Source organism: Telmatherina bonti, assembly GCF_933228915.1.
Source record: "Telmatherina bonti genome assembly, chromosome: 24".
Taxonomy (NCBI): Eukaryota; Metazoa; Chordata; class Actinopteri; order Atheriniformes; family Telmatherinidae; genus Telmatherina; species Telmatherina bonti.
Genome location: NC_136633.1, coordinates 22,359,925 through 22,387,880, shown reverse-complemented (window position 1 = coordinate 22,387,880; position 27,956 = coordinate 22,359,925). Strand labels below are relative to the sequence as shown.

Here is a 27,956-nt window from a genome sequence, read left to right as displayed (position 1 = left end):
TTCTCTTCACATCAAGTTGGCTGTGGTGATGCCTGCTGCTAACAGCACGGTCCAAAGGGTCGCCATGGCGGTTGCTACGGCACCGTTAAAGGTCTTATCGTGGGCGTAGGTGATGATGTGGAGAGCTCCGCTGTAGGCCTGCTCACAAGTCGGCTGGATCTGATCCTCTGGGAGGAGGAAGCCGTGTGTCCCATTGTCTCTCAGCTCAAAGATGTAGGCTAATGAGATCCCCAGCATCCGGGCCCAGTCTCTGGATGAGCCAGAGTTGGGGTCTGAAGAAAGGTTTATTTTAAGGTTAGGTAAAATGAGGTAGTAGTCAGTTGTTTCTGCAGTAAATACATACATAATATATCTGGTGAGGCTCCAACTTTGTAGTATTTCCCGTGGACGTTGTAAATAGCATCGGCTGCTTTCAGTCCCACTTCCATCTGAGGAACCAGAAAATAGCTTTTGTCAGGTAATCACTGCAATGCACAAGACTACTTTCGTGCTCTAATACGAGTCTAAAACAGGAGATTTGGAGAGTAAAATGTTCTGGGGCTTCATCTGTATTCATGGCTCCATCCTGCGATCGACATATTACGGCAAAATGAGTAGAGAATTCAGTCACTTGAAAAACATGAGAAATGTGCTCCTAATGTATGACGCCATCTTCGATATGTCGCACAAACACTGGTGGGGATGTGAGAACAGAGTGAGGAAACACTGCAGTCACAGTGTGCTTCTAGAAATATCAGCTTGAGGACTGAAGCTGTTTCTCACACACAACCATCTCCAGGGTTTACAAAGTAGGTCTGAAAGAGAAAATATCTAGTTGTTGATGTCAGAGGAGAATGGACAGACTGGTTGGAGATGATAGAAAGGCAACATGAAGTCAATTACGCGCTAGTTCCAATCAAGATATGCAGTCTCTGAACACAAAACATGTTCAACCTTGAAGCAGATGGTGTACAGTCACTTTTTCCCCAACTCCTCGGTAAGGAAAGTAGCTGTCAGGGAAGGTAGAGGGGTCTAGTATCCGCTAGACCCCTCTAGTAAGCTCTGTTTCCTCCACGGGGTTCAGGATGGCTAGGGGTGGGTCAGTACGCATTCTTTTTGCATTTCCAGTAAAAAACACAGAAGGGACCCACGGCATCTGATCCAACCCGTACTATATTTGTTTCACATTTCCATTGTTATCGATCTGATCCTCGAGGCAGACCTTAACACACTGCAATCAGTGAAAGAAACGTCACTTTTGTTTGGAAAAATCTTCATGTTTAAACACAAAATGAATTTTTGTTACTGTTCGAAGAAAGAAGACAAACTTCTGGATTTTCACCATTCACCTTTGTTTCATTGCTTTTCTTTGTTATATTTAAAAGAAGGTGTCATGCTGCGATGACGTCATGCTATTTCATAGCTGACGTAGCTGATTGCTACTAAATACTGGGAAAGGCTAGAGCTAGCACCGCTTACAGCAGCAGAAGACCACACTAGGTGTCACTTCTGTCAGTAAGAACAGGAAACTGAGGCTACAATTCACACTGACTCACCAGAACTGAAAATAAAAGATGGAGAAACGTTGCTGGTCTGATGAGTCTCCAATTCAGCTCCACATGCTTTCTTGACCCCCATTTGTCCATGAATACCAGCATGACCTGGTTTAACCAGCACAGCCTATCTGAGTCCTGCTGCTGACCATGTCCGTCCCTTTATAAGCACAGTTTAGCATCTTCTAATGGAAACTTCCAGCAGGATGATGCAACATGTCGCAAAGTTCACATCATCTTCAACATGATGATGAGTTCACTGTCCTCCAACGGCCTCCACAGTCACCAGATCTACATCCAACAGAACAGCTTTGGGATGTGGTGGAACGGGAGATTCTCATGGTGATGAGGTGGAACGGGAGATTCTCATGGTGATGTGGTGGAACAGGAGATTCTCATGATGAAGAGGTGGAACAGGAGATTCTCATGATGTTGTGGAACGGGAGATTCTCATGTTGATGTGGTGGAACGGGAGATTCTCATTATGACGTGGTAGAACGGGAGATTCTCATGGTGATGTGGTGGAACGGGAGATTCTCATGGTGATGTGGTGGAACGGGAGATTCTCATGGTGATGTGGTAGAACGGAAGAGTCTCATGGTGATGTGGTGGAACGGGAGATTCTCATGGTGATGTGGTGGAACAGGAGATTCTCATGATGAAGAGGTGGAACAGGAGATTCTCATGATGTTGTGGAATGGGAGATTCTCATGGTGATGTGGTGGAACAGGAGATTCTCATGATGAAGAGGTGGAACAGGAGATTCTCATGATGTTGTGGAATGGGAGATTCTCATGGTGATGTGGTGGAACGGGAGATTCTCATGATGATGAGGTGGAACGGGAGATTATCATGATGTGGTGGAACGGGAGATTCTCATCATAATGTGGTGGAACGGGAGATTCTCATCATAATGTGGTGGAACGGGAGATTCTAATCATGATGTGGTGGAACGGGAGATTCTCATGATGACGAGGTGGAACGGGAGATTCTCATGATGATGTGGTGGAACGGGAGATTCTCATGATGATGAGGTGGAACGGGAGATTATCATGATGTGGTGGAACGGGAGATTCTCATCATAATGTGGTGGAACGGGAGATTCTCATCATAATGTGGTGAAACGGGAGATTCTCATCATGATGTGGTGGAACGGGAGATTCTCATCATAATGTGGTGAAACGGGAGATTCTCATGATGATGTGGTGGAACGGGAGATTCTCATGATGATGAGGTGGAACGGGAGATTATCATGATGTGGTGGAACGGGAGATTCTCATCATAATGTGGTGGAACGGGAGATTCTCATCATAATGTGGTGAAACGGGAGATTCTAATCATGATGTGGTGGAACGGGAGATTCTCATGATGATGAGGTGGAATGGGAGATTCTCATGATGATGAGGTGGAACGGGACATTCTTCTGATGTGGTGGAACGGGAGAATCTCATGATGAGGTGGAACGGGAGATTCTCATGATGATGTGGTGGAACGGGACATTCTCATGATGATGTGGTGGAATGGGAGATTCTCATGATGATGAGGTGGAACGGGACATTCTTCTGATGTGGTGGAACAGGAGAATCTCATGAAGTGGTGGAACGGTAGATTCTCATGGTGATGTGGTGGAACGGGAGATTCTCATGGTGATGTGGTGGAACGGGAAATTCTCATGGTGATGTGGTGGAACAGGAGATTCTCATGATGAAGAGGTGGAACAGGAGATTCTCATGATGTTGTGGAATGGGAGATTCTCATGGTGATGTGGTGGAACGGGAGATTCTCATTATGATGTGGTGGAACGGGAGATTCTCATGATGATGTGGTGGAACGGGAGATTCTCATGATGATGAGGTGGAACGGGAGATTCTCATGATGATGAGGTGGAACGGGAGATTCTCATGATGATGTGGTGGAACGGGAGATTCTCATGATGATGTGGTGGAACGGGAGATTCTCATGGTGTAGTGGAACAGGAGATTCTCATGATGATGAGGTGGAACAGGAGATTATCATGATGTGGTGGAACGGGAGATTCTCATCATAATGTGGTGGAACGGGACATTCTGATGATGTGGTGAAACGAGAGATTTTAATCATGATGTAGTGGAACGGGAGATTCTCATGATGATGTGGTGGAATGGGAGATTCTCATGGTGATGTGGTGGAACAGGAGATTCTCATGATGATGAGTTGGAACAGGAGATTCTCATGGTGATGTGGTGGAACTGGAGATTCTCATTATGATGTGGTGGAATGGGAGATTATCATGAAGTGGTGGAACGGGAGATTCTCCTCATGATGTAGTGGAACGGGAGATTCTCATGATGATGTGGTGGAACGGGAGATTCTCATGATGATGTGGTGGAATGGGAGATTCTCATGATGATGTGGTGGAACGGGAGATTCTCATGATGATGAGGTGGAACGGGAGATTCTCATGGTGATGAGGTGGAACGGGAGATTCTCATGATGATGAGGTGGAATGGGAGATTCTCATGGTGATGAGGTGGAACGGGAAATTCTCATGGTGATGAGGTGGAACGGGAGATTCTCATTGTGATGTTGTGGAACGGGAGATTCTCATGATGATGAGGTGGAACGGGAGATTCTCATGATGATGAGGTGGAACGGGAGATTCTCATGATGATGTGGTGGAACGGGAGATTCTCATGATGGTGTGGTGGAACGGGAGATTCTCATGATGATGAGGTGGAACGGGAGATTCTCATGATGATGTGGTGGAACGGGAGATTCTCATGATGATGAGGTGGAACGGGAGATTATCATGATGTGGTGGAACGGGAGATTCTCATCATAATGTGGTGGAACGGGAGATTCTCATCATAATGTGGTGAAACGGGAGATTCTCATCATGATGTGGTGGAACGGGAGATTCTCATCATAATGTGGTGAAACGGGAGATTCTCATGATGATGTGGTGGAACGGGAGATTCTCATGATGATGAGGTGGAACGGGAGATTATCATGATGTGGTGGAACGGGAGATTCTCATCATAATGTGGTGGAACGGGAGATTCTCATCATAATGTGGTGAAACGGGAGATTCTAATCATGATGTGGTGGAACGGGAGATTCTCATGATGATGAGGTGGAATGGGAGATTCTCATGATGATGAGGTGGAACGGGACATTCTTCTGATGTGGTGGAACGGGAGAATCTCATGATGAGGTGGAACGGGAGATTCTCATGATGATGTGGTGGAACGGGACATTCTCATGATGATGTGGTGGAACGGGAGATTCTCATGATGATGAGGTGGAACGGGACATTCTTCTGATGTGGTGGAACAGGAGAATCTCATGAAGTGGTGGAACGGTAGATTCTCATGGTGATGTGGTGGAACGGGAGATTCTCATGGTGATGTGGTGGAACGGGAAATTCTCATGGTGATGTGGTGGAACAGGAGATTCTCATGATGAAGAGGTGGAACAGGAGATTCTCATGATGTTGTGGAATGGGAGATTCTCATGGTGATGTGGTGGAACGGGAGATTCTCATTATGATGTGGTGGAACGGGAGATTCTCATGATGATGTGGTGGAACGGGAGATTCTCATGATGATGAGGTGGAACGGGAGATTCTCATGATGATGAGGTGGAACGGGAGATTCTCATGATGATGTGGTGGAACGGGAGATTCTCATGATGATGTGGTGGAACGGGAGATTCTCATGGTGTAGTGGAACAGGAGATTCTCATGATGATGAGGTGGAACAGGAGATTATCATGATGTGGTGGAACGGGAGATTCTCATCATAATGTGGTGGAACGGGACATTCTGATGATGTGGTGAAACGAGAGATTCTAATCATGATGTAGTGGAACGGGAGATTCTCATGATGATGTGGTGGAATGGGAGATTCTCATGGTGATGTGGTGGAACAGGAGATTCTCATGATGATGAGTTGGAACAGGAGATTCTCATGGTGATGTGGTGGAACTGGAGATTCTCATTATGATGTGGTGGAATGGGAGATTATCATGAAGTGGTGGAACGGGAGATTCTCCTCATGATGTAGTGGAACGGGAGATTCTCATGATGATGTGGTGGAACGGGAGATTCTCATGATGATGTGGTGGAATGGGAGATTCTCATGATGATGTGGTGGAACGGGAGATTCTCATGATGATGAGGTGGAACGGGAGATTCTCATGGTGATGAGGTGGAACGGGAGATTCTCATGATGATGAGGTGGAATGGGAGATTCTCATGGTGATGAGGTGGAACGGGAAATTCTCATGGTGATGAGGTGGAACGGGAGATTCTCATTGTGATGTTGTGGAACGGGAGATTCTCATGATGATGAGGTGGAACGGGAGATTCTCATGATGATGAGGTGGAACGGGAGATTCTCATGATGATGTGGTGGAACGGGAGATTCTCATGATGGTGTGGTGGAATGGGAGATTCTCATGATGATGTGGTGGAACGGGAGATTCTCATGATGATGAGGTGGAACGGGAGATTCTCATGGTGATGAGGTGGAACGGGAGATTCTCATGATGATGAGGTGGAATGGGAGATTCTCATGGTGATGAGGTGGAACGGGAAATTCTCATGGTGATGAGGTGGAACGGGAGATACTCATTGTGATGTTGTGGAACGGGAGATTCTCATGATGATGTGGTGGAACGGGAGATTCTCATGATGATGAGGTGGAACGGGAGATTCTCATGATGTAGTGGAACAGGAGATTCTCATGATGATGAGGTGGAACAGGAGATTATCATGATGTGGTGGAACGGGAGATTCTCATCATAATGTGGTGGAACGGGACATTCTGATGATGTGGTGACACGAGAGATTCTCATGATGATGTGGTGGAACGGGAGATTCTCATGATGATGTGGTGGAATGGGAGATTCTCATGATGATGAGGTGGAACGGGACATTCTTCTGATGTGGTGGAACGGGAGAATCTCATGATGAGGTGGAACGGGAGATTCTCATGATGATGTGGTGGAACGGGACATTCTCATGATGATGAGGTGGAACGGGACATTCTTCTGATGTGGTGGAACAGGAGAATCTCATGAAGTGGTGGAACGGTAGATTCTCATGATGATGTGGTGGAACCGGAGATTCTCATGATGATGTGGTGGAACGGGAGATTCTCATGATGATGTGGTGGAACGGTAGATTCTCATTATGATGTCGTGGAACCGGAGATTCTCATGGTGATGTGGTGGAACAGGTGATTCTCATGATGATAAGGTGGAACGGGAGATTCTCGTCATGATGTTGTGGAACGGGAGATTCTCATGATGTAGTGGAACAGGAGATTCTCATGATGATGAGGTGGAACAGGAGATTCTTATGATGTGGTGGAACGGGAGATTCTCATGATGATGTGGTGGAACGGGAGATTCTCATGATGATGTGGTGGAACGGGAGATTCTCATTATGATGTGGTGGAACGGGAGATCCTCATGGTGATGTGGTGGAACAGGTGATTCTCATGATGATAAGGTGGAACAGGAGATTCTCATCATGATGTGGTGGAACGGTAGATTCTCATCATAATGTGGTGGAATGGGAGATTCTCATGGTGATGTGGTGGAACGGGAGATTATCATGGTACATACCACATACATCCCATTTAAAGCTAAACTCTTAGTATTTTGTAACATAAATAAATGAAAAGGTTTATTTGTATCTATCTGAAATGGAACTGGTGCAAAGCGGGATCTAAACATTTTGTTCTGTAACACGTTCATTATTTATTCATTAACCAATTTATTTATTTGCTATGTTATTTACTAACTTATCAGCTGATGTATTGCCGCCTTTAGTGACTAACTGACCTCCTTACTGAACCAGCCAATCTTTTGGACACTTATTTGCATCCTGGTGACAAAGTTTCATAACAGCTACTGCACATAAACATTAGTAATGATCTCAAAATCTGAGGCAGTATTTGGAACAATTTTAAAGCTTCTCAACTAATCCTGCTCCAGGTTTGTACTTTTTTCTTCATAATTGAAAGCCATACATGCATCATCCTGCTTTGCATAGAATAATTCTCTCTGGAGATTATTACCTGCATCAGCGTCTCTGCAAACAACAGACAGGCCTTCATTCTCTACTATCAGTGTTTTGCAGCTTCCTGCAGTTCTGCCTTGCCAGCGGAAGGCTGACGGTTCTTGAATGTCAAGTGTGTTGCTGACATCTGTCACGGTACCATGCATGTGGTTCCATACGCTGTGTAAAGTCCTGATGGATTTAACTCTTGCAGAATTCAGCTACTGTACTGTAAACTCTGTATCCAACAGAGATCTGCACGAGTTCAGCGTCTGATGAAATATGCAGAGACTTATGTAAAGCATGCAACCCTGTGTTTGTATATGTACATACCAGCTCATCGTAATTGGAGGCGCTGAAGTCGGGGTGTCCGTAGGGAACCAGGAGCAGCTGGCTGTAGGAGTGGATGGTGAGGAAACACAGGAAGTCGTCCTTTCTGCTTCCTACGAAGTAAGTTACAGCTTGGGCCTCGGGCTCGGATATGGGTCTCGTCCCGCAGTAGATTTCTGAGCTGCAGTTTGTTGAGGCTCCGACAGCTGCAAATGTTGGAAGAAACCTCAAAACAACTAAACATGGAAGCACTTTCTCACCACTTACACCTTTCAACATGGAAAAATCTTTTTTTTGTTTTGTTCCCTTTTATTACTTTTATTTCTTAATTATGCTGCACATGTGGGCAAAAAGGCCAGAGAAATTACACATGTATATGTAGAAGCCCATTCTCACCATTTGTCAATGCTTTTATTTATATATAAATAGATGAAAGATGTATGGCAGCCTATTTGCACCACTTGTAAATCAGAAATATTGACTAAGTATCTTATTATTATGTTGAAAATATTATTTTTATTATCAGGTTCAAAATTCTTAAAATATAAAAACTAAGAAAAACCACTAAATAAGACTTTTTAATCTCTTGCTCCAAATATGAACAATTAAATGTACTTCTGGAAGTAAAAAGTAAAAATAAGGATGATTATCATAATGATGAGAATTAAAGTAATAATCACTCTGGGAAAATCACTATTATAAAAGAGTGCTTTGCACTGTGGCCTCAGCCAGAAGGTTGCTGGTTCGGTCCTCGGCATGTTCTCCCCGTGTATGCGTGGGTTCTCTCCGGATACTCCGGCTTCCTCCCACCGTACAAAGACATGCATGTTAGGTTAATTGTTTACTCTAAATTGCCCATAGGAGTGAATGTGAGCGTAAGTGGTTGTTTGTCTCTGTGTGGCCCTGTGATGGATTGGTGAGCTGTCCAGGATGTACCCTGCCTTTCGCCCAAAGACTGCCGGGATAGGCTCCAGCTTCCCTGCAACCCTTAATTGGACTAAGCAGTTTGGATAATGAAGGAAACTGATCTGGAGATAAAGATTTAAAAAAAAAAAAAAAACTCACAAATGTTTTTTTTATTGTGTAATTGTGCTGCAAATGTAGGCATTTGCGGCACAGTTACACAAATCCCCCAGAGGAAATAGGCATGTGATTTCATGTAATTTTCATGGCTCATTCCAGCCACTCAAGAATAAAAAATATCTCATATGAGATTTAATTTACAATATAGGCAGCTAGAGTTCTAACGATTAGATAAAAAATTAATGTAATTAGATTCAAAGTAATTATGAGATCAAATTGTTCAATTTTTATTAATCTTTTATTTATAAATTTCCTCTTATAATTATGTTGGAAATTTGGGCAAAACCCCAGAAGATTTTTATCTTTATAATAACCTTTTATCTCATCGTGACTTTTTGGTCTCATAATAATGCCTTTAAATGTTATAATTATTACTATAAATCTCATAATCACAACATACTTTGTAAGTATTGAATCTTAAGTGACAGGAAGGGGCTTCCATATGTAACAATGAGCAAATTCAGCTCAAACTTTGACAAACAGAAGAGAAAAGCAGCAATAACACTTACTGCCCCAGTTGGCTTCAAAGTTGCGGTTGAGGTCGGTGCCATAACAGTCGCCTGAAGGTCCCGGCGACCTGTTTTTCCTTCACAGTCGAGTCTGAACAGTTCAGAACGCTGAGTCAGTCAATAAGAGACTCATTCAGGAATGTATTAAACGGCCACTTGACATTTCTGTAAATATGAAATCTGTCCTTCTGCTGCTGCTGCATTCTTTCCCCACTCATCACAAACAAAATGATTTCATCTTGTAAGCATGTGAAGCAGTAGAAATAATTTCCCAAAATGATTAAACTGCAGATAATTTCTCCTAAACAATCAGCAATCCTTTCATATCCTGCACTTTCAGAGCCTAAAGACGAGTACTGACTGTGCTGTCCTTCCAGGAGTAGATGTAGCCATCGATGTTGAGCACCGGCGTGACGTAGAAATCCATGTTCTTCATCATCGTTTCCATTTTTCGATCTGTTTTGTATGTTTGCAGAATCTGGTTAAAAAGGACAAGAAAAATCTTGTTTGAAGATTAACAGAAGACATGCTGGACACAGACGTTTAACAATTAAAAACACAAGTAAAAATCTTATTTTATTTTGTTTTTTTTTGTCAGGCGTGTCAAATATATGACCTTGGGGCCAAAACTGGTTAGCAAGAGAGTCCAGTCCGGCCCGGGGGAGGGATTTGGGAAACGTGAAAATTGAGACTATTAAAGACACGCTTCCCTGCTTAGGCTGCTGCCCCCGCGACCCGACCCCAGATAAGCGGCTGAAAATGAAGATGATGAAGATGAAGAAGTTATGCTTGCAGAGATTCCGACTTTTTCAGACTTCCAAAATACTTTGAGGTTTCAAACTTTATTTCAAGTTTTCAATTTTCAGACAGACTTTCTAAGGATTCTAACATTATAGAAAGAGCATGGTTTGACCTCAAATTCAAACCTACAATTTAAAACATCTTATACTGAGTAGATGTTACTTATAATTTAAAAGATGTTTTGACAACTTTGGCTCCTACAAGCTATTTTATAAAATTAAACCAGAATTTTTTCATTGATGAAAATGAATCTGCTGTTTGTTTGATGTGTCAATCATAATTATGGAATATCTTAAGTTTAAAGTGGAACTATTATGTGCATTTCAGGCTAATTTATTTTTATTTCTGAGCCCAGAAGGGCTGGGATTGATCGAGTTATTGTCACAAATCACTTTATTTACTTCAGAGCGACCCTCTCCGTAGGCTGTCAGATCAGCCTGTGGGCAAAACGAGTGGATTGAGACTCTTCCACATTAAGCCCCGCCTCCCGCCACTGCACTACATCGGGAGCCCGCACCGCAACTGCTTTTGCCGTCAATGTAACATCTCATAAACAGAAGGATTAGGCTCATATGAACTCAATAAAAGAACCCAAAATACAATGTCAACACATAGCATACAGCCCTACATGTTGGAACCTGAATCAGACCCTGAAAACGAAGTGGAAAACAGCAACCCACAGCAACGAATGCAGCAGGATGTCTCTCTTTGGTAAACTCACCAGCCACCGTTGGAAATAACTTCATCTGATGTTTTCCACCCGCCTGATGTATTTGTACATGCCCTTGTTAACCAGTAGAAGGTAACCAATCACCGAACCTTATCCCCCGGGACGTCACAAGGATTTCCAAGTAGCAAAAACTCTCTAAAACGACGCGTTTTTCATTGCCATGGAAACCGAATGGAGAGCATGCTGGAACTCAAACTCAAACATGCGCTTAGGTAATAAAAAACAGTGCCGTTCACATATCTGATGAGGATTCAACACTGTTAACACTGTAGAAAGCTCAGAAAACTCCAAATACCATAATAGCACCCCTTTAAACAATGTTGTATTGAGTTTGTTAATCCACTCTTTTCACAAAATGAAGTCCTTCTCATGCAATTTCTGTTAAACATGGTTTCAGACTAGGATATTAATAATCACTTTGTAAAAAATTAAGCAGATATCAAAGAAAGTGTTTTCAAACCCTAATGATTTCTATTTTAGGAAAAGTGTGAAAATGTGTGGAAAAAAGATTTTTTCAACAAATTAATTTTAATGTTACCTGCCAACAACTCAATCTCTAATAATAAGGGTTCTGTTGCCATCATGTGTGACATTGAAAGCATGTTTCATCAGTTTCATGTCAAAGGAGAGGACCAAGATTATTAAGATTCCTCTGGTGGGAGAATGGAAACTTAGAAACTGCACCACTGACCTATCGGATGGAAGTTCACTTGTTTGGAGCAGCCTCATCTCCTGGCTGTGCCAATTTTGGCCTAAAATATTTGGCAGCACAAGGAAAGGATCAGTTCAGTGAAAACACTGTGCATTTCATTCAGAGGAATTTCTATGTAGATGATGGTTTAGCAAGTGTTAATATGGAAGCAGAAGCCATCCAACTTGTCAAAGAATCAAGAGAACTTTGTCTCACTGGTAAGTTAAGACTTCACAAGTTTGTTTCAAACAGTGAAAAGGTGTTGGTAACCATCCCAGTAGCAGAATGTGCGACTGCCGAAGATTGAGACATGTCTTTGAGTTTACCACATATAGAGAGGGCTCTTGGAGTAGAGTGGTGCATCACATCAGACTCATTCAAGTTCAGAGTTCGGGTGAAACCCAGTTTCTTCTCTAGAAGAAGTGTGCTCTCTACTGTAGCATCTATATATGATCCCCTCGGGTTTATTGCACCATTTGTGCTTTTGGGAAAGCAAGTACTCCAACAAATGTGCAAAGAGAAGATTGGCTGGGATGAAGAACTTCCAGAAAACTTAAAGCCACAATGGGAATCCTGGATTAGGGACTTGCCTAAATTAGCAGAAATGCAAATCAAAAGATGCTTCCTACCTACGAAGTTTGGCAATGTCAGAAAATATGAGCTTCACCATTTTGCTGATGCAAGTATCTCTGGATATGGTGAATGTTCTTACCTGTGAGCTATCAATGAATCAGGTGAAGTCCATTGTTCTCTGGTAATGGGGAAATCAAGAGTATCCCCAATCAATGTCATAACCGTACCAAGACTTGAACTCACTGCAGCTGTTATTGCAACTCAAACCAGCAAAATGCTTTGAAAAGAGCTGGAAATCCAAGATCTGAACGAGTTTTTTTGGACGGATTCAAAAGTTGTTCTTGGTTATATAAATAATGATGCCAGAAGATTCCAGGTCTTTGTTGCCAATCGCATACAGAGAATTCAATCCATAACGAATCCTGAACAGTGGGCTTATGCTGCCTCTGAGAACAATCCAGCAGACCATGCTTCTCGAGGTATGACTGCTGAACAGCTTAAGACCTCAAACTGGTTCACAGGACCAACATTTCTTTGGCAAAAACAACTACCTGACAGAGAATGTAAGGTGAGAGACATCATGGAAAATGATCCTGAGCTTAGGAAGGCTTTTGTATTTAACACAAAGACAGAAGAGAGCAGATCATTTTTGGACCTCCTACAAAATTTCTCTGATTGGTCAAGGCTGATAAGAGCAGTATCTAGACTGAGACGGAAGGTGAAAGAATGCAAGACTGGTAATCCAAAGACCAGTGAAAGTACTACCCTTGAAGAAAGGAAGGAAACAGAGCTAGTTATTATCAAGCAAGTTCAAGAAGAAGCATTCTCAAGTGAGATAAAAAGCTTAAGTTAAAGAAAGAACTTGTCAAGAGTGCACACAGTAAGATCTACAAGTTAAATCCATTCTTGGATAAAGACGGCGTCTTAAGGGTTGGAGGATGTTTAAGTCAAGCTGCATTGCATCCACATGTGAAGCATCCAGCAATACTACCAAAGAGTCACATATCATGTTTGCTCATTAAACATTTTCATGAAAGAATACATCACCAAGGACGAGGAATGACGATCAACGAACTGCGAGCCAATGGATGGTGGATCCTGGGATGCAGCAGTGCAGTGTCGTCACATATTTCAAATGTGTTAAATGTAGGAAGGACAGAAGATGTACAGAAGAACAGAGAATGAGTAACTTGCCTCAAGAAAGAATGCAAACAACCCCACCTTTTACTTACACTGGCATGGACTGTTTTGGTCCCTTCCATGTTAAGGAAGGAAGGAAAGACATGAAAAGATATGGTCTCCTATTTACTTGCCTTTGTTCGAGAGCCATACACATTGAGGTTATAGATAACATGTCAACTGATGCATTTATCAATGCTCTGAGAGCATTTCTTGCTATAAGAGGACATGTTCGTCAACTAAGATGTAACCAAGGTACCAACTTTGTTGGTGCAAGAAGAGAGTTTATGGAACTCATGAACGGAATGAATCAAGAAAAGGTGAAGGGAATGGGATGCGAGTTTCTTATGAACCCTCCAGCAGCAAGTCATATGGGTGGCGTCTGGGAGAGGCAAATAAGAACAATAAGAAGTGTTCTTTCGACCAGTCAAACGCCTTGATTGCACCTCTTTAAGAACATTCTTATATGAAGTCATGGCTATCATTAACAGCAGGCCACTCACTGCAGAACACCTAAATGATCCATCTGGGCCTGAACCTTTAACTCCAAACCACATTCTTACAATGAAATCCACTGTCATTTTGCCCCCACCAGGACAGTTTGTAAGTGAAGATCTTTATCTCCGTAAGAGATGGCGACAAGTGCAATATTTGGCTAACAAGTTCTGGACTCGATGGAAGAAGGAATATCTTCTGAACTTACAACAAAGACAAAAATGGAACAGGAACAGAAGAAACTTGAAGGTGAATGACATTGTTCTTCTCCAAGATAATCTAGCACCACGCTGTGAATGGAAGCTGGCAAGAAGTCTATTTGGGGTCAGACAGTAAAGTCAGAAGAGTGAAGCTGTTAGTGAAAGACACTACAGTTGATAAGAAAGGGAAACCCATAATTAAGACTGCATTTCTGGAAAGACCCAAACAAAAGGTTACTCTGCTTGAAGCAGAACAAGATAGCTAATACCTTGCTTGAAAATCTGTATTGATTTGGAGAGGACTGTTGAAGATTTGATAATTTTCTTACACCCCAAATGCTAAGAATTTTGAGAAATCTCACATAAAAGAGTGTGTGATTTGGTGGGAGTGTAACTGTGGTAATCATGTTGTTTAGAATAGTTGTTTAATTTCCAATATTGTGTATTTGTGTTTGCCTTGTAATTAGTTAACAATTAGGAATTTTAAGTTTAATTTATCACAGAGTTAAAGAAGTGTAAAGTACTTGTGCTTTTATTTTGGTACACCTAAAGTTATTTCCTGTTGGGCTGCTCTCGTTAGAGCTTGACAATAAGCAGGGTACAAGCGCCTTCAGAAATGAGATGCTGCAGGGTGAAAGATTTTGACTGGGACATTTCTGAAGGACTGAATAGTTCCCTTGCAAGGAGCATGCAGCCAGCGAGGTATTTGTTTATTTACTTATATTTTACTTTAGCAAAACGTTATTTACTGGCTGTGTATGTGGTTTATATGTCAAATTGACACTGTGTTTATTTTTTCTTTAATATTTTTGTTCAGTTTTCACAGTGCCGTTTGTGGAGAAGTCTACAAATAAACCTCTCACAAGAAAGCCACTTGTGTCTGCTTGTGCTTCGAGGGAATTAATAAAGTTAGTATTACTAATAATCATAATACTTCATTTTCATATTCTTTTAAAGCAAATAAATAAATACATAAATAGATTAGCCTTTTTTTTTTTTTTTTTAAATTTTGGTATGTAAAATGTATAGTATAGCTACCACTGATTTAGTTGCCACCCAGTCCCAGGGACCATTGCTCATTACAGTCGTCTGGACCCAACCACCTTTCTTGCAACAGACCTTCCCCTTATTGGAAAGAGAGTTTTCAGACTGTTTGTGGCAGGAAAACAGAGACTGGCCGTCATATGTTCGTGGAATGTGATATTTTGTCTAGTCTTCCAATCTACATTGGAGGATTTGTCCTTGATGTAGTTTTACTTTTAGACTGTGAGGGGCAGCAGCACGCCTGACGGCGTTCAGTCTGCCGGAGAAGAAGAAGACGACGAACAAGAAGAAACAACTGCAGCAAGACGACGGTTTATAAATATCGCGAGGATCCGCTTAATTTCATCGCAAGGTATTTTCTGCAACATTATTGAATTATTAATTAGTACCCTATTTTAAACTATAGCTGGCGAGTCCGATGTAGCTTTTATACCGACTAATGTTCGTTCCTATCTTCTGCAGAGAAACTTCGCCACAAAAGAACCAGATAAAGACGTTTTTGTTTAAATCGAGGGAAGCCTCGTCAGGAGAGGAGGTGAGACTTTACACTGCGGTCAATCGAGCCGCTTCACGCGTATCCGCGGTCAAGCCAGCCTACACTTTATTTCAAGTGCGCGTTTACTTTCAACTTTACCGTAAAGTCAATCGCCACCAACTATTACTTTGGATTTCAAAATAAAGCGTCTCCTTGTCTTTTTCCTTTTTTATTCTCGTCTTGCAGTCCCATTCATAGAGCAATAACAGACACGTGTGTCATAGTAATATAACCTAATAATGTTAAAAAAAAAACTGTAAAATATATAAACCTCTCATTCTATTTTGTAACTATCTACATTCCACACCAACAATCGATAGACTAGTTACAGCTGTATTTGTCTAAGTTATTGAAATAGGTTGTATTTTCCTCAGTACATTAACCTGCGTAAATGATGCTTTTTATTCTTTACGTTCTCCTTAGCTTACATCTGTCCTACGTTGATATGCATTTGCAATATTGTGTTGGACAAGTTTTCTTGTATTTTTCTTGTGCTGACAAGAGATTCCAGTGCGCAACGTGTCTCCCAATGCGTGATTCCATTCGTCCACTAGATTTCAGCATTGTATTGTGTCCAAGTATTAAAGTGAAGTTAGCCTAACAGGCACATTTATGACAACCTAAAACATATTTACCTGTATTTAAGCACGTAATAGTTAATCATGCAGATTTTTATTTGTTATTAATGTGAATATTATTTTCTTTTATTTTATTTCACACCCTACACATGTACATACCAAAACAAATTGGATGTAAATATTATATGTACCTATTGTGCTGCTGTGATGTAATAAGCCTGACTATGTAAAGTAAACCACTGGACTTTATGAAGCTGCCTGATCCTTCTTTCCTTATGTTCTGAGCGCACAACAGGGACACACCCACAACATATCCCTTTTCCAATATAGTCCACTCTATGGTAGGGGTGTAAGAAAATGTTGAGATATCAAAATATCTCATTATTTTGTGTGACAATGTTATATCAATATTCAAAAGGACTGTACCAATTTTTATCAAGCTACTGATATTTACTGATGTGGCAGATTTTCATTTCTTTATTCATATTGTCCATAAAGATGTTCAGATGATAAAGATGTAAAGATGATCAGTGTTTTTATTTATTCTGCAGTGAAATGTAGATCCTCAGTTATTCTGTAAGTTGATGTCAAATATGCAACAGCATTCAGTGTTTACTACTAGCAAAGAAAAATTGCCATATATTGTCTTGCTCATAGTATGTTGATATATCGCAATATTTCGTATTGTTGGTTATACAAATATGATACAATTTTGGATGAGTTGGTCAGTTGTGGAAATATATTTTGTGGATTTTTATCCAATTCTATTCAAAGTTATTAATGTGGCGATGAATTTTCTCTTGAAATCCAGCTTTTTTTTCTCTTTAATTTCAGGATTTCCTGAAGATGTGATGAGTTGAAGTTGGTGATGAAAAAGGGAGTTCCTTTATAAATGGAATCTGGACAAACGGAACCTCAAGTCCCATCTCTTTCAGAAAACAGAGGAAGTATGGCCAGCCAGGATGGAAAACAGTTGATGATGGGCGGGTGAACAGTTTACTAATGATGATGCTACTGTGAAGAACGAAGATTATGAAAAAGAATCTCAGCCTTGGTTATAATCAGCTCACCTCCATCAAACCAAAACTAAAGGCAACACAGGTAGAAGCTCTGATCAACAACCCTGCTGAACAGATTAGATCAGAACCTGATGAAGAGGACCAGAACTAACCTGTAATCCAGACTCAAAAACTTGTTTACAACCAAATAGGGACAAAAAGGCTTTAGGCTCTTCACAGTAAAAACATTTGTCAGATTTTGTAACTGCAATGGAGGGTGGTGAAAAAGACTTGAATGACAGCAGGGCACATGGATCAGATGTAAACAGTGGTGTGGAGTGTAACAATGACATAAAATCACTCGGCTCTGAATGTGGTGAAGAGTTTCACTCCCAAAGATCTCATCAGAGACGCTTAACCAAAAGGTCTTTCAGCTGTTTGAACAGTAAGAAATGTTTAAAAACTTTGCAATGTGTCATTTTTCAGAAAGGCAAAAACAATGTCAGATGTGAGATCTGTGGTAAAACCTTTCTTCATGAAGTAAATCTTAGAAGACACATGAGAATCCACAAAGGAGACAAACCATTCAGCTGTGATGAATGTGGACAAAGATTTAGACTAAAGACAACCTTAAACCAACACATGAGAATCCACACAGGAGACAAACCATTCAGCTGTGGTGAATGTGGACAGAGATTTAGTCGAAAGGCAAGCTTAAACCAACACATGAGAATCCACACAGGAGACAAACCATTCAGCTGTGATGAATGTGAACAAAGATTTAGTCATAAGACAACCTTAAACGAACACATAAAAATGCATACAGGAGACAAACCCTTCAACTGTGATGAATGTGGACAGAGATTTAGTCGAAAGGCAAGCTTAAACAGACACATGAGAATCCACACAGGAGACAAACCATTCAGCTGTGGTGAATGTGGACAAAGATTTAGTCTAAAGACATACTTAAACCAACACATAAAAATTCACACAGGAGACAAACCATTCAGCTGTGATAAATGTGGACAGAGATTTAGTCACAAGTCAAAGTTAAACACACATATGAGAATTCACACAGGAGAAAAACCATTCAGCTGTGATAAATGTGGACAGAGATTTAGTCACAAGTCAAGCTTAAACACACATATGAGAATTCACACAGGAGAAAAACCATTCAGCTGTGGTGAATGTGGACAGAGATTTAGTGAAAAGTCAAGCTTAAACAGACACATGAGAATCCATACAGGTGACAAACCATTCAGCTGTGTTGAATGTGGACAGAGATTTAGTCTAAAGACATACTTAAACCAACACATGAGAATCCACACAGGAGACAAACCATTCAGCTGTGATGAATGTGAACAAAGATTTAGTCATAAGACAACCTTAAACCAACACATAAAAATGCATACAGGAGAGAAACCCTTCAATTGTGATGAATGTGGACAGAGATTTAGTCGAAAGGCAAGCTTAAACAGACACATGAGAATCCATACAGGAGACAAACCATTCAGCTGTGATGAATGTGGACAGAAATTTAGTGAAAATGCAAGCTTTAACAGACACATGAGAATCCATACAGGAGACAAACCATTTAGCTGTAATGAATGCGGGCAGAGATTTAGTCATAAGTCAAACTTAAACAGACACATGAGAATTCGCACAGGAGACAAACCATTCAGCTGTGATGAATGTGGACATAGATTTACTCAAAAGACAAACTTAAACCAACACATGAAAATCCATACAGGAGACAAACCATTCTGCTGTGATTAATGCGGACATAGATTTAGTCAAGGCAACCTTAAACAGACACATGAGAATCCATACAGGAGACAAACCATTCAGCTGCGATGAATGTGGACAAAGATTTAGTCTAAAAACAACCTTAAACACACACATGAGAATCCATACAGGAGACAAACCATTCGGCTGTGATGAATGTGGAAAGAGATTTGGTCAAAAGACACACTTAAACCAACACATGAGAATCCATACAGGAGACAAACCATTCAGCTGTGAGGTTTGTGGCAAATTATTTAGGCGATGTAATATGTTAAAAGGACACATGAGAATCCACACAAAATAGAAAAACTGCACAGAGGCAAGATTTTCTTTCAAATATGTAAACAATGTTTTGTTTACATTATAGTTATATGCAGGTTAGAACTTAAATGGGTTTTTCAGGTTAGTTTCTGTAGAAAGAAATCCAGCCGAAGTAGTACAACTCAACCGTCACCATCTCTTAATTGAGCCCTAAGATGTACCATTCAACCTTTTTTGATCCACTCATCCAGACGGACTTGAACAAAGGTTTATCGCGCTGTCTCTCTCTGTGAATCTCCATGAATATGTTGCTCGCTTTCTGTTCCTTAAATCTGAACGGGCCTCTTTGTTGTACACAGAATTTAATCTAATAAGAATTGCTGCTATCATTTCATGGTTGATTTGTTTTGACATTAATTTAAAATAATCCTCCTTTTTTGCATACAAGGTTTGATTAAATATAAAGGTTTATTTTAATTTTAAAAACAAAGAAAAGGCTGATATTTGAATGGATTGAATTGTTCTCAGCGTTGTGCTCCAGCTAAAGTTACCATGGTAACTCAGCAGGGATGCATTTAATCACAACAATGGAACATAACTCTTACTTTGATAAGCCAGAATTAATAAAATAAACAAAACTTTAATGAAATCCAGTTTCTTTGAGTACCCCGAGCTGTAATTTACATAGATATTGCAACTTTTCATATTATTTTAAAGAATAATTCTATTTACACTTAAATTTTGAATACTCTTAACTTTTTACCATTTTGTTGCTACATTTTTGTTTGTGTATAATCCATCAGTTTTCTGAACAACGGTGTAAATGTAAACGTAAAAAATAAATTCCAAACAAATATTAACGTTTTCACTGTTTATTTCCTTTTTCAATCAGTCAATCTAGTGCACAAGTAACACAAATAACACGAGTGTTACTAGTAGCACTAGTGTTACTTATGCCACTAGTGACACAAGTTACACTAGTAGCAAAAATAACACTAGTGCTACTAGTAACACTAGTGACACAACACTAGTGCACAAGTAACACAAACAACACTAGTGTTACTAGTAGCACTAGTGTTACTTGTGCCACTAGTAACACTAGTGACACAACCCTAGTGCACAAGTAACACAAATAACACTAGTGTTACTAGTAGCACTAGTCTTACTGATGCCACTAGTGACACAAGTTACACTAGTGCACAAATAACACCAGTAGCACTAGTGTTACTTGTGCCACAAGTAACACTATTGACACAACACTTGAGTAACTTGTTCAGTTTAACATTATTTTACTTGTGTCCTGGTGGGGAATTTTAAAAACATGAACTGTACTAGTGCAGCTAGTGCAACTAGTTACATTTGTGTTACTTGTCAAACTAGTAAAATTTAACAAGAAAAAACTTTAGTGGAAGGAATTTTTTAAAGTGTCAACTGCACAAGTGCACTTGTGTGAACTGTCACTCGTGGGACGAGTGTCACAAGGCCATTTTAACAAGGTAATTTGTTTTACTTGTTTACTGGTAGGGACATTACAAAGTTTCAACTGCATTAGTTTGACAAGAGGCATCGGTCACAGTAGTGCCACATAGCAACAAACAGGTCACCTGTATGGCAAGGATGGACTGGTGTTGCATTTCTCTTTATATTTGTCATTGTGGTCTTTCAACTACATGAATAAATTATGGTTTTTAACTGTTTTTCTTTTCTTTTTTTCAAATTTTATTTGATTATTTTTACATTTGTTTGGGCCTGTGATCGGCCGAGCAGTGAAGCACAGTCAGGCACAGGTTTAAAGTTCACAAAATAGGGTGTTACGAGCACCTGTGAAAGAACCACACCTGATCTCCATTCTGGATGAAAGTGCAAGCTCTGCCCCCCTGATCCACGAGTGGTTACTGTGGACACACCTTCAACTCCTCCTCTTCTTATGGATTCACAGAGTGCCATTTTGGGAGCAAGCCAGGAAATAAAAGGACACTGCTGCACTTCAGCTGGAGGGGGAAGCAGCTGTCTGTTTCTGGTGGTTGTCCCCCTCAACTTGGGTTTTGTGTTGGACATTTTTTGTGATGTTTACCTTCATGGGATTTCTTTGAGACCTATGTCTGTGGTGAACTTTAATAACATTTTGACTTTCATGACAGGACATTCCTGTGTGTGAATCTTGTGAACTGATTTGGGATTCAGTCTTTTGTTTTGTTTATTTTTTTTGTGGTCTTGCCCTGGTTGGGTTTTGGAACACCCTGGGTTGAGTTCATCAGACCACTCTATTCCATTCATGGGAACAGCTGCATTGGCTGTGTTTTGTGATTTATTATGTGCTTTTGCAGTCCTTTTTTTTTCTGTTCAGCTGTTCCCGTTACCCCAACAAACAACTAGCGTGTTGCTACATGCTTAACTACACTGTGTCGGCTATCCAGGGGTATAAAATAAAATGCCTTTCTTTCGCATCCATGGTGTCCACCGTACTTTGTTGCACCAACCTTCCTAACGGGTCGTAACATAGGGTTCTATTTTGACCCAAAAAAAGAAAAAGTTGTTTTAACATAAATGAATAAATCAGGCCTATAAAAGAGGTCAACTTAACAAAACTATAATCAAAGAATTTGTAACAGAAGGGACCCAAGCAACAAAATGAAACAAACTGACCTAACAAATAACACACAAGGGTAAGCTTAAATAGTGGCTAATCAGCCCAAACAAAAACAGACAAAGGGGATGACACACAAAACCTAACTAAATGAACAGAAGAAAACCCTAAATTCCCCCTCCCATTTCTGCCACTGGTTCAGTCCAATTAGCTGACTCCACCCCGTGGCCAGCTGCTGGTTCACAGCCAAGGGACTGGAGCCACTGAAACTCAAGGAAAAAACAAATGAAAACCATACCATCACAACATAAACTAAAATGTGTGCTTTTTCAGAATAGTTGTGATGCTACATGAAATGGATGTCTCATATTGGTCTGCAAATTAAATCCTGGTTGAACAAAATCAATCTAAGTGTATGTGTAACGCATTTGGGTATCACCTATGTGTGGCTGTAGACATAGCCATCACAGGGCCCAAAGTGTTTGTTTAGAAAATGAGACTAAATATGTACAGTATGATGACCCTTTATGTTATAAAAACCAAAATCAGAACTATTCAAAGAACCAAATTAGTCAAAAACAAACTTTAAAGAAATCTTGATTCCTATAGGAATTTTGTTAGTGGGTTACCCTTGAGTTTCCTCTATTTCGTTGTGTAGCCTTTTTATTATTATCATCTTAAAGTCTTACCTGAAGCACAAAGTTTGATTAAACTGGGTACATTTTACACCATTGTGATTTAGTGCTGATAAAGTTGTTTATATTTCACCATGGACAGATAGATAGATAGAGAGATGAATAGTTTTATCATAAACAATTTCATGGAAGCAGATTCAGTGAGTCACCAATGAGGTCACTTTGCTTTCTCTTTTAAACTCAAACAAACTTTCCAGCAGTCTCTTAATACCAATCCTTCCATTGTGTGAGTGTGTGTTTGTGGATGGTTTTATGTTAAAGTGCAATACAAATGTTACTGGAGAAGTTACTAAATGGCATATACGTGGGACTCAATTCCCAGCTGTTAGTTGCATTGAAGCATTTTTTGCTATATGTGTGTACAATGACAGTTTATTAGTCTAAAAGAAGCATATAAGATATTTTTCATGGATGGATGGATGGAGTCAGGAGATAAGGCAATCCAAAGGATAGACTGCAAAAGTATAAAACTTTTTTTTAGCATAGACATTAGTGTTAAAACAAAATAGACATTTGTAAACATGTATAACACATACAACCCTCTTTATTTAAGGAAATGTGGAAGGAAGGTATGTTATTTTGCCAAACTGTGCCAAAACATTTCCAGAAACTGAAGAAAGCTGAACACCAGAGATAGTCTGATTTTAATATTTCATTTCTTGTTGAACATGCTAGTCTTTTGAAATTATTTGACAAAATATAAAAACACTGTTAGCAGCAACATGAACATCACTTTACTGTTTTTAAACAGAAACAAGGTTTTATAGGTAATGATGTCTGCGAAGAAGCATAATTTAAGATTAAAAACAAGTGAAATGTAAAATAAAGACATTGTTTTAAAACACTAGATAAAAATCAAGTTTAAAAATTCAGCTTTAAAGAAAGTCTAAATTTAAGCTTATAAATAATACCTCTGGAAATGCAGCTGAGAGCAGCTGGGTCTTTAACCTGGATTTTAAAATCAGATCTGTTTTAACAGATGAGGCTTCCTGGGTGTTTTCCAATAGAAGCACAGCAAGTCATGATGGCATCTTTTACCGATTTCTCATCATTTTTATGTCATTATTTAAAACTTTCTAAGATGTATGTGAACATTATTGTCACATACAACTTATTTACTTTGAACCAGACCAATTTTTCTCTTCGAGATATGTTCATTGATAAAATGTTTGTGACCAAGGTAAAAATAAACTAAAGGAAACTCTGGTGTGTTTCTTCTGCTTCAAAAATGCAAATATTTATCTTTCAGCATTTTAAACCTCTAAAAGTAATAACACACAGCAATGACTATGTTCAAGACAAAAATCAATATGTTTCTTGTTTTCTTTTTGTCCTGCTGAATCAAATTTATTAGTTGTTGTACATATACTTTCTGGTGTTCTTGTGGATGCAAACAACAAAAATGTTTCAGACTTTTAAGGGTTAAATATTCACTGGGTTGTTACAGCTGTAGACCCAATCAGAGAAGTGCTTTTAACCCTCTATCCCACCTCCTAATTAGCATTAAGTGTAACTACTGTAACTAGTGGCAGTTTAGATTTTCAATAGTCAACTAGTGAACAATTATGATCTCTTTAAATAATCATTAAAATCAAACTATGCTTTAACTAGTTAACTGGAAAACATGTTAGAACTTTCTAATTAACAAGTGGTTTTAGATTTTTTCTTCAGTTTATAGCTAGTCGACATTTTTGATTTTTTTCACTAATTATCAAGTAAAACTTTCTGTCACAGCAGATAACAAGTAAAACAACAACAAAATTTTTTTTTTAAAAAACTGTTACTATAAATGATTGGAATTCCACTTGTCAATTAAAAATGCCCATGAAATGTGAGCACATGCTAACTAGTTTGTGCATAGTGACAACTAGTGAATAAAAGTAATGTCTGATATCAAAGATATGTAATAAATACACAACGGCTTGCCATATGCCAGTGGAGATTAAACTTTCACCAAATGTAGAAACTTTTAAATTCAGATTAAAAACATTTCTTTTCTCATGCGCCTATGCATGACATCTGCACAGTAACTTTTACTTAATTCTGCTTCTAATTATTTTAATATAATTTATGATTTTATTATGATTTTGTTATTTGTATTTTCATTTATACTTTTTCTCTGTAATGCTTTTAACGTTTCATGTAAAGCACTTTGAATTGTCTTGTAAGGTGCTATACAAATAAACTTGCCTTGCCTAATGTTTCTTGAATGTTTCCTTTCTCAGTAGTTCCTGAGTAACAAAGCAAATTTTGTGGCCTGTATTGTAAAGTTGTTACCCTATTTTTTTTGTTAAAAAAAATCTACTTTTTTAAAAAATGGAAATTAATACAAATAATCCATGACAAAATTTTATTATTATTATTGATCTTATGATCTTTTTACTTGTCTTCTTGGGAATTATAGCAGCAGAATGGTTCAGCCAGAATGATGGTCTGGCAACTGTGTTGTTTTTCATAATTGGAATAAAGAAAAATGACGAGCAAAAAAAAGTTTTGTAGATTTTGTTTAGTCTACAAAAATCAGCAATATTGAAGAATAATGAGAATTGAAATTTCAATGGAATCTGCACCTAAAAAAAAAATAGAATTGAATCTGGAAAGCTGGAAAACTAAGATTCCTGAGAAGTAAATGATTCCAGGCTGACATCTGAACTCCAGTAAACACTGAATCCATACTGTATTCTAGCATTTGATACTGCAGCAATAAACACTACTGTTAAATCAGGGTCAAGAGTTAAATTAATCCATTAAAAATTCTTTGTTGGTCCACAAGAATGATTAAATGATTTTACAGGGTTAACAGGCGAGGAGGAAGTTGGTAGAGAGAGCAGGCAGACTGATGCTAACATCATCAGGCGTGTTAGAAAATAATGATACATCAGAATTCACATCAGCGTTCAGTTCTACTACTAGTAAAGAAAAATTGCTATATTTCGTCTTGCTCATAGTATCCTGATATATCACAATATACTGTATTGTTGGCCCGTATTGTTATAAATATTGTACCACCAGATTCTTTACAATACACACCCCTACCTACATCCTGCGATAGTTTTTCTGATTAACAAATTTAAATGTTTGACGAACAAAAAACACTGAATTAAAAATAAATTAAACAGTAGCATGAATCGCTCAGAGAACTGAGTAATTAGTACTAAACGACTGCTAGCATTAGCTATTAGTATCAATATTTGCTTTTAGCATTAGCCCTTCTACACAAACAATACATACTTTTTCTGAATTATATTTTTAATACTTACATTTTGCTGCTGTGAAGATTGCCCAAGGAGAGTCAGAAAGGATCCTCTTTTAAGTTTTAATGTTGTGGTTAATCCTGTGTTGTCCTGTTTTTCCTTTGATTCTGGGAGTTTGTCTTTAAAAGCCTCCTGAATCCGGCTGGCCGCAGCTTCGACTGCTTCCTGTCGGCTGAGGATGGGCAGGGCGAGTAAGGCCCACACAGACACGGGAGGTGTTGAAGACCAACAGAGGGAGGAACTTAATAGGTTTTGGATGTCATAAAAGAGGAGATTTTTAAAACGAGCTGTTGAGATGTTTAATTAAAAATAACTAATTTGTCCTGAGGTTGTTTTTTGTTGGAGTTTTTTGTCTTTCACTAAAAAACGTCACAGGAGACAATTCTAAGCACCTAATAAAAGTAATAATCATACTGACAAATCTCGACAAGAATAACTGCCAACATGAAATACAGCCCTCAGTCAGAACTATAGACCACAGGTGTCAAACTCCTGTCCTCGAGGGCCGGTATCCTGCAGGTTTTTGTTGGCTCCATGCTCCAACACAACTGACTGAAATTGATAGATAGGCTGACAAGAAGCTGCTGCATCTATTTGATTTGAATCAGCTGTGTTGGTAGAGGGAAACAACAAAAACCTTCCAGATACCGCCCCCGAGGACTCGAGTTTGACACTCCTGTATATATTAAAAGATGGGTGGAGCCTCCGTGACATCACCTGTTGGTTTCTGAAGAGCTGAATTTAAGTTCATTTGGGCGATTCCTACCATCACCATCTTGACAGTGCCATGCGTGTCTTCTCTCCTGGAAAATACAAAAATGGGCAAAGATGTGGAGCTGAGAGGGGGGCTGTGAGCATGGGGGTGGATGACTGACATCGAGCGATCTCCAAGCTGCCTGTAGCTAAGAGCAAACCGAGCTAACCAGTCGGTAAAAGGAACTAACCAGCTAGCAGAAGTAAGCGGGCTAAAGTTAAGTCACGCTGTTTATCGGCTAAAAACAGCAGTTGTTCAACATTCATCTCACGTAAGGCAGAAGATCAGGTACCTGTCAATCAAAAGGACACATTCTAAATATGCCAAATTTCAAAATGAAATTACTTTTAAACGGAGGAGTTAGAAAAAAATTCACTCACCCCCACAGTTGTCATGAAGGTAAACCTAAACTATTGATCCAAAAATGTTTTTTGTACCAGGCGTTAAACATGTTTATTTCTGCTCTGAAGTTGGTCTTTTTAACATGGGAGTCTATAGGAATTTGTTCTGTTTTGGAGCCTCTAGTGGATGAAGGGGACTGATGAACTGCAATTTATGGCACTTCCACATAGGCTTCACTTTTAATCACCGGAGGCTGCTGCTGCTTGGTCCGAACAAAACTACAATATATTTATTCAGTAGTGTAGCCTAGTTTAGTCTGCTGGTCTACTCTGATCTGTCCCTCCCAGTCTTCAACAGCCCTGTTCTGGAGCAACACATTTAAACAAGAACCATCATCCTCATTTATAAATAAACACCCACGCAAAGATGAGAGGATGAAAGACTGATTTTGTATTCCAAATATAAATATATTGTAAAGCAACATAAGATGTAAAACCATCTTTAACAGCTGGACTTTAACTGCTGAACAGCCAGAGACCTGCAGGTAAACAAATTAGTAAATAACATTACAATAAAGCTTTTCTTTTTCTATCTACATTTGAACTGAAGCAGCATCTAGAAACAAAACTTCCAACATGACGTTAAAGCTGTTTTCATCTACTACAACAAAAAGCACACACACACTTACCTCTCCTTGGTGGTTTTGGGAAATTCGGGACGTTCTCCAGTCACAAATAGATTTCACCACTGGTTTTAATCCAATCCAATTCAATCCATTTGATTTATACAGCACATTTTATGAAATGAAAAATACTTTATTAATCCCCAAAGGAAAATTCAATTTTATAAACATGAACAGTTTCCAAAGTGCTGCACAGAATGAAAATAAAAACAATGTTACAGTACTAAAATATCAATAAATACAAAGTAATACAAATGTGTATAACAGCAAAG

General features: G+C 39.4%; 1 protein-coding gene and 1 long non-coding RNA gene across 2 annotated transcripts; one reads left to right on the top strand and one right to left on the bottom strand.

Annotated features, from left to right (window-relative positions):
- Positions 1 to 6: 6 nt before the first annotated feature.
- On the bottom strand, positions 7 to 13,557 carry LOC306774151 (carboxypeptidase O-like; the record flags this gene model as incomplete). Its single annotated transcript, XM_079264131.1, has 6 exons — positions 7 to 272; positions 344 to 428; positions 7,912 to 8,114; positions 9,501 to 9,581; positions 9,858 to 9,978; positions 13,528 to 13,557. 6 exons carry the CDS (start codon positions 13,555 to 13,557, stop codon positions 7 to 9), a joined length of 786 nt encoding a protein of 261 aa, XP_079120257.1.
- A 1,914-nt stretch (positions 13,558 to 15,471) lies between these two features.
- Positions 15,472 to 20,598, top strand: LOC306773858. The gene is made up of 3 exons (XR_013771816.1): positions 15,472 to 15,565; positions 15,676 to 15,748; positions 17,161 to 20,598. It is a non-coding gene; the product is annotated as an uncharacterized lncRNA (long non-coding RNA).
- Positions 20,599 to 27,956: the final 7,358 nt, after the last annotated feature.